Source organism: Dreissena polymorpha, chromosome 2 (genome assembly GCF_020536995.1).
Source record: "Dreissena polymorpha isolate Duluth1 chromosome 2, UMN_Dpol_1.0, whole genome shotgun sequence".
NCBI classification, from domain to species: Eukaryota; Metazoa; Mollusca; class Bivalvia; order Myida; family Dreissenidae; genus Dreissena; species Dreissena polymorpha.
Window position 1 is genome coordinate 15,007,204 of NC_068356.1, and position 16,675 is coordinate 15,023,878.

The 16,675-nt window shown below is 33.4% G+C and overlaps 1 protein-coding gene across 2 annotated transcripts in view; it reads left to right on the plus strand.

Moving 5' to 3' along the window:
* Window positions 1-8,738: 8,738 nt before the first annotated feature.
* LOC127865956 (uncharacterized) overlaps window positions 8,739-16,675 on the plus strand; it is a 35,952-nt gene continuing 28,015 nt past the window's right edge. For both annotated transcript variants that reach the window (XM_052406112.1, XM_052406113.1), the window contains exons 1-14: window positions 8,739-8,876; window positions 9,073-9,229; window positions 9,512-9,675; window positions 10,281-10,428; window positions 10,630-10,781; window positions 11,058-11,205; window positions 11,359-11,525; window positions 11,758-11,905; window positions 12,093-12,244; window positions 12,463-12,550; window positions 13,365-13,445; window positions 14,109-14,278; window positions 14,711-14,867; window positions 16,225-16,370. In XM_052406112.1, the coding sequence (XP_052262072.1) occupies window positions 8,822-8,876; window positions 9,073-9,229; window positions 9,512-9,675; window positions 10,281-10,428; window positions 10,630-10,781; window positions 11,058-11,205; window positions 11,359-11,525; window positions 11,758-11,905; window positions 12,093-12,244; window positions 12,463-12,550; window positions 13,365-13,445; window positions 14,109-14,278; window positions 14,711-14,867; window positions 16,225-16,370 (1,933 nt within the window). In that variant the 5' untranslated portion in view covers window positions 8,739-8,821. The remainder of the gene's footprint in view (window positions 8,877-9,072; window positions 9,230-9,511; window positions 9,676-10,280; window positions 10,429-10,629; window positions 10,782-11,057; window positions 11,206-11,358; window positions 11,526-11,757; window positions 11,906-12,092; window positions 12,245-12,462; window positions 12,551-13,364; window positions 13,446-14,108; window positions 14,279-14,710; window positions 14,868-16,224; window positions 16,371-16,675) is intronic.

A 16,675-nucleotide genomic window follows, 5' to 3' on the forward strand; every position in this document is an offset into this window, starting at 1 on the left:
ACTGTAAACTTAACTTATGTGCTTGATGGTGGATCTCTTCTTCATCATTTGCCGTGGAAGTTGGGAATGACATTTGCTGAAATCTGTAAAGCCTATATAAGCTACATAGCTGGAACGTATTCCAATGCAGTGATTGTGTTTGATGGTTATCTGTCAGGACCAACAACAAAAGACACAGCACATATCAGGCGAACGCATGGTGTTGTTGGACCAAAAGTCTACTTTACAAAATGCACTCCATTGGCTTCACGAAAAGAGAAGTTCTTGTCAATCCCAGAAAATAAACAGAATGTTCATGTTGGGAACAGAATTAGAAGGACACGGATATCGTTGTGTTCACGCTGTCCATGATGCTGATCGGTTGATTGTAGAAACTTCTCTCAAATTAGCGGAAACATCAAATGTAACCATTATTGGTGAAGATACGGATTAACTTGTACTTCTGTTGCATTTCAATTCACCCAGCAGATCGGTATTCTTCAAGTCAGCAACCAGTGCTACAGCCTCCAAGGGATTGCGAGTTTGGCATATTCAGAAGACAAAACGGGTATTAGGTCTCAGCTGTTCCCATATCCTGCCTGTAATACATGCCCTCACTGGATGTGATACTACCTCACAAATGTATGGCATAAGCAAAGGAGCGGCACTGAAAAAGTTTTTGGGTGATACAGATCTTGTTACACTTGCGGAGACATTCATAGAACAGTCCACTGAAGAAAGCATAGTAAGCAATGGAGTAAAGATACTTGTTAGTCTGTATGGTGGATTGGATGAGGAAGGGTTAGACATGTTACGCTTCAGGAAATTTACGCGGAAGGTAATGACAAGTACAACCCATGTGCAGGTCCAAACATTACCACCTACCTCTAGGTCGGCTAAGTATCACAGCGTGCGCTCATATTTTCAAGTCCAGGAATGGATAGGAGCTGACCCACGACTGCTGCCAACTGAATGGGGTTGGGCTCTTAATAACGACAGACTTCTACCATTGAAAACAGATTTACCGCCTGACCCAGAGAACCTTCTTAACATGATTAAATGCAGATGCAAACGAAATTGCGATTCTAAAAAATGCACATGTAGAAAAAACGGACTTGAATGTACAACTGGATGTTCAGAGTGCCAGGTTGTTAGTTGCACTAACACAACATGTAGACGGGAATCAGACGATTCTGGCTCAGACTTGGAATTATAAGAACCTGGTTTAACATTTGTGTAAAAGACTTTATTACATGCGCCTGATACTTGTGGTCAAACATGAACGTAATGTGGCAGTCATATATCCTATTGAGGTTATGTTCGTTGCCCCACCCACTTCTTCATTATTGTATAATGTTAAATGTATATTTATCTCGCTTTAAATACATGCACAGATGGCAAAAGAATATATTTTTATATTATTTGCTACTTTCTGTGTACCGGATTATGTTCAAATATTGAAATGAAACTGCTCTTCTGAACACTATTTAGCTGTAGCAGGCAATTTCTATCTGAAATATTAAGTGTTTACCGAGTAATTATTTTCATTTTTTTACAATATTTCCCCTGCTTAGATTTTTCTAGATTTTTTTTTATTTGATATGTAATAGATCCTAGATGGTAAATTTAAATGTTTCGTTTCTGTTGCAATTTTTTAAGGTTATGGCTATTTTGGGGATATTTTGACTGGACTAGAGTTAAAGTCTACCAGTTAGACCACTCGGCTATCCGTACTGATACAATGCGTGATGTATTTTATACTTTATATATCAATACTCGTAGTATCACAACATATAACGACAACAACAGAACTCTCCAAATTAGTCAATCGTTTCGCGTTGCAACGCCTTATAATTTTCAGGTTTTTAAATCGTCAAAAGATGCATATAATAGATATTTTAGAGAATGTTAAATGTTCAGTATTACTGTTTCCTCACAAACATCATAACTAAAACGAAAATTTGCGAATCTAAACAATTTTTTTTAGTTTTGTCAATTTACCAAAACGTGAAAATGCCCCTTTAATATGCAAACCATAATATGGTCCTTAAAGTTTTTATGTGATTTAACTAACTTTAACGGCATGTTCTTCAATTTAATGTTCTTTCTTAAAGCTGAATGTTATAGATTAAAATTGTTGTTGTAATAACCATGGTTCAACAACATTAATTAATCATCGTTTGAATGTTCAAAAAAACTATTCAGTCCGATACTACCTATATAAAATCGTCCTCATCTTTAATGCATCAAATAAAATTATAGGAAAGTTAGTTGATAATTTGAATTTTTTAATATTTTAGCTATTATACAAAATTTTGTATAACATAATATAATATTATTATGAATTATTTTGTATTTTTAATGATCATAATAACATTTTTAAAGTTTGATTTTATTTTTCTTCTTTACAAATTATAAGGCAAATTTTCCTATTGGTAGCATCAACAGCAACCAAAACACAATCGCATTAAACTGAAATGCCTTCATTGCAAATAAGTTGTCAGTCCATTTATTATTCAGCTAAAAGCAACTTGTGAACGCAATCATCAAGTTTTGGGTTATATAGTTACACGTCACGTGATTTCGCTTAAACATGGCCGTCATATACGCCAACACATGCTTGCTGATAGGATATTAACAGGACAACGGGGATATTTTCAAATTTTTAAACACATGATATTTGTCGAATGTGTCATGCAATTCGTTTGAAAACATAGTGCTGTCAATATTTTGTCTGCGTTACAGAATATTGATTTGTTGTCGTTGAAGTGCGCCCTACAGTGATTGTCACAAGTGATGCCAAGCGAGCACCCGTGCTTTAAGGGGCCTTTTCACAGATTTTGGCATGTGTCGAAGTTTGTCATTAAATGCTTTATATTGATTAATGTAAACATTGAATCTAAAAAGCTCCAATAAAAAATCAAGAATAAAATTTAAAAAAAGGAAAAAAAGTAGCCCGCAGCAGGACTCGAACCAGTGACCCCCGCAGTCTTGGAGAAAAAACTAATTTGATCGCTCGGCCATCCTGCCAAGTATGTATGAAGGACGTATTTCAACTTTATATAAGCAATTTTCGTAGTTTCACAATATTAAACGACAACAACAGAACTCTCCAAATTTTTCAATCGTTTTGCGTTGCAACGCTTGTTAATTTTCATGTTATTAAATCGTTAAAAGATGCACAATGGCTATATTGAACCATGGTAAATGTTCAGTATTACTGTTATCTCACAAATATCATAACTAAAACGAAAATTTGCGAATCTGAAACAACTTTTTTCAATTTTGTAAATTTACCAAAACGTGAAAAGATCCCTTTAGGATCAATATAGCAACAGTCTTCAGCAAAATTTCCAAACCTTCAATAAGCGCCGTTCGTATAATTTAACATTATTTTAAATTAACCACGCAGCTATAGTATAAAACAAGAAAATCATGAGATTTAGTAACCTATCACTAGGTCTTTGTCATGTTCTTTAATTCTATTCCTGTATAAGCTTAAATTAACGTAAGTTATCGTTAAATAGTAGCAATAAGATTCAGACTGATGCATTCACGTCCTTAATTAATGGTAATTTTTGTTTGCTAAACATGAAATCTGACTGTTAGATAGTGTTACATATCAGAAGGCCTGGTATATCCTCCATAAATTCCAGTTTTTATTAGATACAAACAGTGTTATCTGCCAACAATACAAACATTCACCGCTCACATGAGTCATTCTGACCGGTCTGTATAAATCTATCATTTTAAATAACCTCATGACAAAGCAGCATCACCAGGCGTTTGGTGCAAATGCATTGGTAGTTGCGAAATAAAAACAAACATTGCACTTGTTTAAAAGAGAAAGATTTACAAGGTATGCGCAACCTCATTTCAAAAACTTGCAATAAAACATTATAAATGTAAACAAGTAATCACAACCAATACAATCTACATTACTTGTGCAATTTCGTTGGTAGTATGATATTTCATGCATATTTGTAAATTAGATATAAGTGTTTTCATTTTGTTTTCCAGTGCCATTAATGTTAACAATGTTTGATAACGTTGTAATAAAAAATCAAACAAAATCACGCTGTTGTTGTGTTTGACATTTTGCGTCTCTTACTATGTACTCACATAAAATCAAAGTCGGGGAATGTCATAAAAGGATCTAACGATTTTTAATTTCATAACATATTTTATTTAACTAGTTAATAGCTCAATGCGAGTTTAATAAATCATGCTCGCAATGAAATTTATATTCATTTTTTGTACGTTACAACCGAACTATGCACTGGCGAACATTTGTAATTTGGATAAATAAAGCACTTATGTTTTATCTTCGTCCACTATTACACACAGGATGTTCGCATTTTAATCAATTTATTGCAGATATGTGATCGTATGGCACGTCCCGTAAAGGGACTATGTCATTTATAGTGACCCAAAAAAACCTGCTGTCTTTAATCTCAATAGGACAAAATATTTTTTGCAGATAATGAAGTATACAACATGCTTAAATAAAAATCAAAGTACTGACAATACTGGTGTGACGATGCTTTTGAAGAGTATGGATATAAAAGCATCAATTTAAGTATATCTATATCACCACAATTGTGTATGTGGGTACGAACATTTTGGGTAAGAAAAAAAAATGGGTACGAAAATTTTGGGTACGAAAACAAATTGGGTACGAAACTGGGAGGCGGGTTACATTCTCGATCAAATCTAACAAGAAATATCTTTAAAAAGATAATCGGCGAGTATTTTTCTGTACTACTTTTCGTAAAAACTTTCTATTATAATAAAATGTTGGTGGGTTATTAAAATTACGTTTTAGCTGATACATACAAAACATGACATTATCGTTAATAACACCTGTTCATCATACCCTACCTTTATTTCGTTGTTTACGTTCTTAATTTAATAATGTTATATGTACGGACGTGATTTTACATGCCCTAGGCATGTATATATGCTTTTTTTCTGTTGAATATTGTTTGTTAATTTAAGTTCAATACGCATAGGCATGTTTGTTTATTAAGTATGGCAATACTTTCATGATGATTCTCGAAAGTAGATATAAGCACATAGCCGGCCCAGGTGAGCTCAATCGTAAGAGCACTTGACTACCCGAGTTCGCCCAGGAACATATGGATAAGTTAACTAACCAAAGCGATATGACCTTATATATGCTGAAATCTAACAAACGAACGAATTATCAAACATGGTATGTACACTTAGGTGGTTGTGTAATTTCTGTTAGAATATCGTATTAAATATGTACATTTAAAATGATTGTGCCCGCACGTGAGTTTGTTTCCTTTTTTAAGTATAATTTCCAGCTATTTATTTTTTTACTGAAATACTTTTAAATTTAAGATATGGTCTTGTGCTGCGTGGGGATAGGATTTCCCGGAGAAATCCCCACCTTTCCGGTATTGTGACCACAAAAAAAAAACAACAAAACATTACGCCGGGAGCGGGAATCGAACCGGTATCGTAGAGGTGAAAAAGCGTGCGTGCTGACCACTGTGCAAGCGGGACAGACAACTACTCAAAGAAATGTTGTTTTATCTATATACATCATAGCAGTGCAGCGTTTACAATATGCAGGTTCAAAATTGTTCGTATTCTTTAGATTTGTGATTGCGTAAAAAGTTAATTTTACATGTTTTCATTCGCAATTTATTTGCCAAATCGAGAACAAATATCAAACACAATAGAGCAAATATATAGTTGTTTCATTGGTCGATAAAGATAAAATGAATGTAAAATAACTAATTTAAAATCAACGTTTTGATACACTTATTGAATCTGTTTCCCCAGGATATGCTGTTCTTTTAATATTTACCTTTATCAATGATAATCAGCGAGGTATGCCGATTAGAAAAATCGAGCTATCTCAATCGTTTACATAGGTCGCCATTGTGAAGAAATTTTTCATGGTATGATAACTTAGACGAGCTGCTTCGCAGCATCGTCAATAAAATACTTGAAGCATTTTCCGATAAAAAAAATAATATTGTTATAATATGTGGCTTTTTGTTTGGCACTCACTTTTTATATTTACATTTAAATGCCACAATTATGAGTATTCTATACACAGGTACTTGAAAAAAATGTTGGTCCTTATTTATATAATAAGAGTACTAATATATATATAAGGACCAAAAAATTTTGTTCAAGTACCTGTGATTCTAGATACCCGTAGACTTGACAGGTATATTTACTTTGGTTGAAGCGCTTCCATGTCATATGTTTGATAACCACGTGATATTAGAAAATTTCTGATAGCGAAGGAATACTGTTGACTTTATGAATATCTAAAGATTGGGTGCAATTTCAGCTAAAACAGACAATTTGTTTTATTAATTGCAAATTCTTCTTGTATTATATAATTTAAAAATAGAACCAAAATCTTCATCAAACTATGCCATGCAGTGTGTAATGATGCGAATCAATCGAAGCACTTATTCACAGAAAACGATGATACGCAAATATTAGACAACATAAATTGCAGAGACATCACCAAGAACAAAACTATTGTAACCATCCGCTTGAATTTTAGAGAATAAACTATTATTATATACCTTTTTTATTTACAATGTACAAAATAAGTTGCGGTGTTGCTTTTAAGTAAGTCTAAGATAATTTTTTAAATGTATCATTAAAACAAACATGTCACTATTTAACAAGATAGTATAATCTAAAAGGATGTCATTTAAACGAACGAGCGATTTGAACTTTTGTCAACAACACTTTAATTGTTCAGTAAGACTACTTCAGAATGAACCACACGAATGCAAAACTTGTACGTTAATTCAATCTTGTTTTCACGTGTTCTTAAACATGAAACGCATGTGAAGCATTTAATCTTTATGAGTTACTTTATCATCAACAATTCCTGACGAAATAATGGTTTGTCATGATATTTCTTTGTAAAGTAAGAAAATTAAGAAAATTATATTTCAAGTTGAACAGCCAAATTACCATGTGATAGAAAATAACGCTTTTGATTATAAGCATAATTCTTAGCGTGTGTCAAACGTATCAATATTTTAAAACTTCATCAATAAGTTTTTACAACGAAGCTTTCTTACTCCATTTGACGTTGCTCAAAATCAAAAAGTATACTTTACAACGTTAACATTTCTATTTAAATCGTAGGCGCATAAGTTGTTTCTAAGTCACTTCCTCTTCATTATTCTGGGCAGAAACTGAAGAGCAGATATACTTACCTTTTATGTAAGCAGAAAAACAGGTGTCGTCTCGATTGTCCCACATTTAAAAAACCAATACACCCTTTATGTAGGTGTGAAGAGGGGTAAGAAGGGTAAAGTTATAGGTCGGTTCACGAATTACACTTCAAACACTTAACACTTATACCAGAACTGGACAAACATGCATGCGTTATAAACATAATTAAAGTATTATTTTGATTAACTACGATCAAAGTATAAAACGATAATTATATATTATTTGTTTGTCACATAAACACACAATTGTTTAATAAATCTATAAACATAATTAAAGTATTACTTTGATTAACTACGATCAAAGTGTAAAACGATAATTATATATTTTTTGTTTGTCACATAAACACACAATTGTTTAATAAATTAATCGATCAAAGTATAAAAATTAGCCGTTGATAGTATTTAAGCCGTAACAAACCTATCTAACTGCAGATCAGAAAACATGGCAAATGCACAACTTCACGTTGATTTTGTTCCTAATAAACATGGAGGGATGAGCCTTGTTTATTTTATGTTAGTAAATACATAAACAGAAATGAGAAAACAACTCCTCAATCGATTGGTGATTAAATATAAAATGTTAATAAAGTGTGTCTATATTCCCTCTATTGGAAGAAAATAAAAATAAAATATTTATCGAGAAACACTTTTGTGTTTATGTTTTGTTAATTTAATCAAATAAATACACGAAATAAATACCCCTTTTCGAGCCCCAGATATGTGACTTACCTGTATGTTCTGTTATCGATATTTTACTCTTAAAATAAAAATGTGGGACAATCGAGAGTAAACCGAAAAACACAAGGAAAGAGGACTTAAGCACAAGCAAATCAGACCTATGCCAGGTTTTAGTAATAAATCTAGCATGTACATTTCCGATTTTTAAACCACGGCCGCAAAATATATGTCAATACATTTGTTCGATGATTATGATTTTAAACAAAAGCATGCCTTTTTTCACAAATCGCTACTGTTTAATATATCATTTATTAAATCTTGTAAGTAAGGATATTAGTTTGAAGCCTTATTAATTATAATTAAAATGTATTCTTACAATATAAAAACAGTGGGAACATGACACTCAAGAGACATTTTCATCAGGAGAAAAAACAATGTTTTACTATTCGCTAGACTTGTATTTACAAAAGAGATGAACATATGCATAATAACACCAAACAGAATAACCGATAAAATGGTGTGTACTGCCTAGGAACGGACGCTGCAAAAGATTCGGCTTGTTTAAAACTGGTTGATATGCTGTCGAACCCCACAACATACTAGAGATGATCACAAAACCACTAGGGTCAATAATCATTCAGCAACAAATCTTTATATTTACATCTTTAAAAACATTACAACGATAATATTTACACGGAAACAAATCGCAAACTTTACTTCACACAACATGCTGATATCCGCATTTCAAAATCATAGCAAAGATGTGGTTCGGCGTTTAATAAAAATGTGTCTTGTGTTATCAGTCCATCGTGGAATGCTCAAATCCTATTGGACGAGTGTTTTCATATCGTCCGATATAAAATTAGGATAAGAGGCAGTGTTGCCAACATTGTTCATGATTAAAATGGAATAGCGCAAAGATGCTTGTCAAGCCAACTGTGTTTACCGTACTAGGTTTGTTGCAGTGTTACGCAGGTACGATTATATATTATACATTTCCGTTCAGCAGCTAATTAATATCAACTACGGAGAATGTTATATTAATTACTGTTTCAACATTTATGTAAACAGCCTTTAGTTCGTTTATTGCATACATTACAATGTGGGCAAATATTCATAATACAAATATAATTTATTCATGTCTTTGCTGAGCTGATCAATACTATTAAAGTGTCGGCCACTGATATCCGCCTTGTGGGCGACAAGACGCCGTACTCCGGTCGCTTAGAGGTAAAGTACAATGGAAAATGGGGAACAGTCTGTGATGATGATTTCACAGTCAATAGCGCCAAGGTCGTATGCAGGATGCTCGGATTCACGGACACAGAGTAATACAACAAATTAAATTAAATTAAAGAATAAAGCATAAGTTTCATTCAAATATGTATTGACGGGCGAAATTACTACGTGATAAAATTATTTTATTTAATTTATATAACTTTATAACTTGAAAGTAAAATTAAATGGCACATATTTAAACTTCCCATAAAACAAAATGGTCGCAATTTGGTTTTTTAATACAATGTTCATTAATGCATGCTTTTTAATAATAAGTAAACAATGCTTTCCAATTTACAAAATTTAAAAATGTATTTACATTTTAATCATAGAACAGCAAAATATATTCAACCATCCGTGTATGGGCCTGGAAATGGGAACATACTTCTGGACAGTTTAAGTTGTCTTGGTAATGAAACTGACATTGCGGACTGTTCACACGAGGCCTGGGAAGCTACTGACTGCTCGAACTCAGAAGATATTGGCGTCGATTGCCGTAATATGTTTGACTTTTATTTATATTGATATATAATAAGTGTGAAGTACAAAATGATTTGAATGTATCGGCCGTGTTTACACTCACTACGAGTGTTTGATCGTGCACATGTCTTAGCATTACAATAGTATTCATATTCAACATACTGTCTGACTGACAACTCGGAAATACGTTTTGAGGGTAAAATGACTTTTTTTTCAAATGGCGTCATGTATGTATATCGTTCCGTCAGTTTAATTCATTTAGGCAATGTGTTACTTATAGGATTTTTTGTTTTGATTATATTCATTCATAATCATTAATCGTTAATCATTCATAAAAAATAATAATATTGTAACCCACTCTGTTATTTATACCAGAATTAAATTAATAGTCAAGAACGTTTGAATGTTACTTAGAAATAGGCCTTAACAACTTACACAATTCATGACATCGTCAAGTGGAGAATGACTCACTTAAGAAATAAAAACACATCAGCCCAAATGATGTTATTTTTCAAATCTTGTTAAATAATACGAATTCTTTAAAATATTGAATTTCGCTACATGTCTGTTTGATTGTCTTCTATTAAGAAAAAATAGTATACACTTTGAATTACCTTGCAGGGACGCACATGCGCATTGAGCACGGATCCACGCCGCATGACGGGCAAGTTGAAGTGAACATTACCGGCATTTGGCAACCCCTGTGCGCTGATAATTTTACACAATCAGAAGCAAAGGTTATTTGCCGAATGTTGGGATACAGTGCAAAGTAAGTTGGCAAATATTATTATAAAATGCTATCTGTAGAAAAATAGATACAATGTTGTCTCACTATAATTATATTACCATAACTATATTTGCATCTAAACTTCCGTCGTAAATCAGTATATTAGATGTGTTGCGTTTCGCTTTAACTATATCAGTGGTATTTTTGGATTCAAACTATACGTCTATGTATTTACTGATTTAGTGGATCCTATGTGATGTCTGCAAGGTCGACAGCTGATTTGTCGTCAATTAGTTCAACAGCGTATAATTGCACCGGAAACGAAATCGATATTTCCATGTGTCGCAAACGACTAGCCACGTGCTCTGCTTCAACTGTTGCAGCAGTAAATTGTAGTGAGTTGACTTCATTTGCTGACATGTGTTTCGATTTACGTTCTTTTTCTATCTACTTTTGAGCTATGCTTTGATCATTCTCACGAACGAATTATCGATCCGAATATTTTATCTTAGCTTCTAATAGAACGAAAACACAAATATAAAAAATCAAAACATAACGGTTTTGTAAGATTACAAGAACAAATATGGGTTTATGCCCACTTATAGATTAATCTGTCAGTAAAACGCATATACACGCAGGAAAACTGCATTATTTATGGTCCCTCTGTTTAGCAACCCCAATTCGAATTGTGAATGGTACCAGCCAGCAATCCGGTCGCGTGGAAGTTTTTCACAATGACGCATGGGGAACAGTGTGTGATGACAACTTCGACGACATGGAAGCCAAAGTGATTTGCCGCATGCTCGGATTCGGTACTAGGTTAGAAGAATGAAACATAGTTATATGTTTATCACACTAATATTAAATGACACTGTTTAATGTATTGCCTAGAGATATTCGTTGGTTTCACTTTTTTTTCACGATGACAATCCTCATAATGCAAGCATATACATTTGTGCATTGTGACTTCAGTAATGCTAAATCCTTGACGGGGGCTTACTACGGCGAAGGACAAGGAAAAATAGTTGTCGATGACATGTATTGTCAAGGTGAGGAAGTCGACATATCCGATTGTAAATCGCGACCCTGGGGTACAAGCAATACCTGTCATCACAGCGAGGATGCAGCTGTCGAATGCAGTATGTCAATCTGAAATAAACCGGTTGTTCAAACGTTTAATGGCGTTTATAAATGTATATACAGTATTTTATGTATAATCCATTGCTTTGTTTCTATTTAAAACCATCTTTATCGCAATCACGCAATTGAATTATTGTTTTTTATGTGTATGAATTGATATCACATTTTAATGAACAAAAACCTTAAATCATTATGGTTTAATAAATTGAGGGTTTTTTGTACCTTGAGCAGACACGGAACTCCGATTAATAGATGGCCCAACCGAATATTCTGGTCGCCTTGAGTTACGTCAAAAATCGGAGTGGAAAACGGTTTGTTCTAACCACTTTGATAACAAGACGGCGCAGATCGTATGCAACATGCTTGGATTTGAAAGAAGGTAAGCTATTTCATATGTAGACGTTAATGTTGTTAACTTAAATGTTTCCTATGTAACAACAGAAACTATTATGATATTTAAAACGTAAAAGTACATTTACTTAACATTATCATATTATTTCAGCATTACTACAATTCGCATTTTAACACGCCATAAATAAATATTACGTTAATGCTGTCTATTAAAGTAACATCTCTATATACACGGATGGACGTTTTCACGGAAATGGTGCGCCAATGATTAACCATGGATATGCTTGCTCTGGAAACGAAACGGACATCGCCAATTGCAAGCACACCAATGTCAGCTTACCTTGCACTGCAGTCGGCATCAATTGCTGTAGGTCTTAATTTGTATCCAACTCACCTTTTCATTAAATAAAACAAATATTGTCATAAGCATTTTCTTCGCACAAGTATGGTCGTGGTTTTCAAACGATTGTAAAAATCAACGGTAAAATGTATTTTTTGCATGTTTAGCCGTTTGAATGCATTATTCATTCGAGTATATAAGATTATATTAATCGTAATGCAGATTTATTGTGTTTATGTTAATAGATTCCAACACCCCCTTGAGAATTCTGAATGGCACGACAATGTTTAATGGCAGAGTGGAAATATATGAGACACTTACGTCATCCAATGGGTAAAAAGTATTTCTAATAATTTGATTAAGTAAGCATTAGGTCTTAAAAGGCGCGCATTGTAAACATGTAAATAAATAATAATGATATGGTTAAACTCACGGTTGATGGTATTTTATAATAAACGCAGAATAAAGCTAATGCAAACAAAAAACTTCATTGAGAAATAAGTGAAACGTATTTGTTTTATCAGGATAATAGGTGCAATGTTCGTTTAAACGCGATATTTATGTAACTGATTTAATGTTCAATTGTATAGTTAAGATTTTTTTTTAAATACTATGAATATCAAATAAAACATATACACTAAGACTAAAACAAATGACGTTATAACAATTTTCAGTGATAAACACAAAAGAATACAATCGCATGCAAAAAACATTTAATATGTGTATAATAGTTGTATAATTCATATTTTTTAACCAACAAAGGCTATACCCAAATTTCAACTAATTTGACACTCGTTTTTTATTTTAGATTTTTCATATTTGTAAAGATATTTTTCATTCATGTAAAGCTTAGTTTGCATGTCTTTTAAAACAGTCGATGATTCGATGACGGGATTTTGTTCTGCATATGGTTGTACATCGATATTGAAATTTGAATGTCGTTCTTTAAAGTTGACGATAATCTGACATTGAATTGCTTTTGAAAGATTGTGAATCGTACTGAACATAATTTTTGAATGGTTTTCGTTTTCGGTATCACCTATATAAACTTTTAACCATCCTCGAATTCAAAATAGGCTATTTAAACATAAACTCTTAAAGATTGTTGACGAGATAAATCCTAATTCATATTGTTGTCTTATCCAAGTCAATGGAAGGGGTTGTGCTTTGCTACCCTTAAGATTGGAGACGCGGTTGTACTGTGCAAGATGCTGGGATTCCCAACAACGTAAGTATCTGTGAAACGTTTAAAATAATACAATTCAATGGCGATGAAGTGAAATTCTTATACGCATTGGTCGTTAAGAGCTACTTATCAACAACTATTTTATCTGATTGTTTCGTGAACGGCTCTTATACTTCACTTAAGCTCTTTTGTTTTATCTCAATGTATTCTCTTCAGTAAAATGCTCAGACAGTGTGATACCACTATCTAAAAGGACTTGTTCATGTCATCTTATCCGTTAACTGTATCATCTGTACATTTAAACTTTAGACTTTTGAGTATACTCGAATACATTTTGTGAGAACATGTTCTTTTCTTTCGCCCTTCGTACAATATTTCGCTGATACTGGTTTGGTAAGATGTTTGGACAAAATCATAAAGGAAACACCGTCTGTTCATAATAAATAACTGTCTTTTTTTTCTATTACTATTTAATACCGATCCAAACCATGTATAGTTCAGTGCAAACAACATAATGTTGATACATTCCAAAATATTCAACTCATTAAAAAATGCTAGTACATTTCGCTTTTGAACAACGACATAGCAAAATTAATTTCCTGATTTAACAAGAGGTTTACGTGGTATTGACTTCATTTGCTTTGTGTCCACTTATACATTTAAGATGTATAAAATGATATTTCATGAAATGTGTCCTGATTCAAGGACACCGACTATTCACGATGCTGTTGACCAATACAAACTCGGTGGCGTGTTTTCCCTACTAAGCGGTCTGGGATGTAACGGCACAGAAACGGACATATCAGGATGTGCGCCACAACACAAATGGAATCAAGACGTCTGTCCAAACAGTAGACACGCTGCAATCAATTGTGGTGCTTACTTGAAATATATTTTTCATTCTAAATTTTATCCCATAAACAAATAAATGGCATAACACGTTCCGGTATACACATATATAAAAAGCGAAGCGGCGAAGTAATACAACACCACCGTTTAGTGTTTGTGGTCGTGTGTATACTCTTGAACCAAGCCATATCATAAATGGCTCTTAAAACAGACTTAATCTTCTTAAGTGTTAGCATTCCGCAGCTTTGGTTCTGCCTTAAGCTCAAATGAGTCACAAATTATTTCAAAAACATGCGATGCATAATTATACTCGTACATGCATGTTAGTCGCGGATAAAAATCTATTCGCGCTAGATAGTTCGCTTTTTATCAATTCTGACCATGCAATAAAAGATTTATGCCGCTATATGTAATATAAAAACCTACATATTCGTTTCCATTGTACATTGTCTTCACAGCTCCAAATTCCACACTACGTCTGTATAATGGGACATCCATTAAATCTGGGCGTGTAGAAGTCTTGTATAACGGATCATGGATAAGAGTCTGTCGGCACAGTGAGATGGACAGAAGAGAGATTGATCTTATTTGCAGGCAATTGGGGTTCAACCAAAGGCTTGTATTTTTTCACTTATAGTTATTACGAATTCTTCTAATAGTTTACACAATTTCGTATATTTCATTGTAAAGTTGTGTTTTCCTTAATAAATATCTTATAATCGTGCGGTAAATGAAAATCCAATGAAATTAAAGTAGAATAAGAGTCCCCGATATGAAATTGTGTAAGTTTTCGTGATGTTTGACAGTCACGCGATTCGTTAATACAAACACAAAGCGTTAGCACGAATTTTGCAGGAATTGTTATTTACCCAGGATCAATTTAGAATCTAAGTATTTCATTCTGGATATAATGTTATCTTTGTTAATTGAGGAGTAAATAATAAAGTCGTTTTTAATGTAAACCTAGTCACATACTTTTGCGTTCGCCAACCATTTATTTTTCACAAATTTTGTATGAAAACAAAACTTTCTCGAAAATGAAAACATTACAATTATTCGTATGGCCAAAATATTTATTTTATGCATGAATTGAAACGTACCCCAAAAAAAATTCTCTTCAAAACCGATTTGTGCCATAATATTGGCAGATGAAACTCTTATAATGTAATATATAGAGAATATTATGTGAGTTTGGGATAAAGATCAAGTTTATCATGCGAGTCTTAGAACCGATGTAGCGCGAGGCTTGCCGAGCGCTAACATGGTTCGGGCCTCGCATGATAAACTTGATCTTTATCCAAAACTCACATAATATTCTATTTATCCTATTATTTTGTGGTCGTTTATCGTTCAAAAAGAGTAAATATACTTTAAAATTCAAAGAAACAGCGCTGGTTTTCCAAGTTGACTCCGAAGTGTTTGTTTACTTCAACGTCATCATTTGCTATGACGTCACATTGAAACATATAGTGTTCTTAAGATAGAGATCGGAAAACCATGGTCTAAAAAAAGCGATAGTATAAAGGTAAAGTTTATACGATCGTTGTTATACTATCGATTTTCATCTGGTAATAGGATAAAAATACGTACAGTTCATTCTCTACAAAAATTACGTAGATGCCTTAACTACTCTGAGACTACGCATCTCGATACATAAGATATTCTGATCTGTTTTGATATATTTATTGTGTTGGATTAAACCTATCTGGTATCTAAACCTGTAAAAAAAACCTGTTCGCTAAAAATTTTGAATATTGTCTCTTTTTACGTCCTTTGCGGTTCGAAGCAATAACGCGACATAGTCCACTTCATTTGGAGATTTAAGTGCAGTTTGCATAATTGCTTTCGTGTGGATATTGTTATGAAATATTTTGGAGGTTTCGTGAAATTATGTCAAATATTCATGATAAATGTCCAGTTGTATACATCTCGCAACAGTATGTTACATACATAATGTTGTCATGTTTCATAGCGGGTACCAAATCGTGCCTAGTACGTATGGCTCACAAAAAGGAATAGGTTCGTTAGAATGCAGAGGAACAGAAAGTGACATTTCCGACTGCAGATCTGAAAATTGGAATGTAATGTCATATTGCACGCCGGAAACAATCGCCTGCAGTGAGTTTATACCATTAAAACCCTGTCGTGATACTGTATTTAAAGAACATAGCAGTGGGCTTACCTAGACCGATGTCATCAAAACCATATAAGCTCATACACACTAGACATTATATGGTCAAAATGTACAAGTACTTTAATTGCTGTATTAGAGCCGATATTTCTACAATCCAATGTTTTAATATAAACATGCTGTTTTGTGCAATACTTCAATATTTGCCCTTTTTCTTCTTACTGTCGTTTTTAGCTCCACTGACCAGAGGCCAGCGGGGCTTATGTCATGGTCCTGTGTCCGTCGTGCGTGC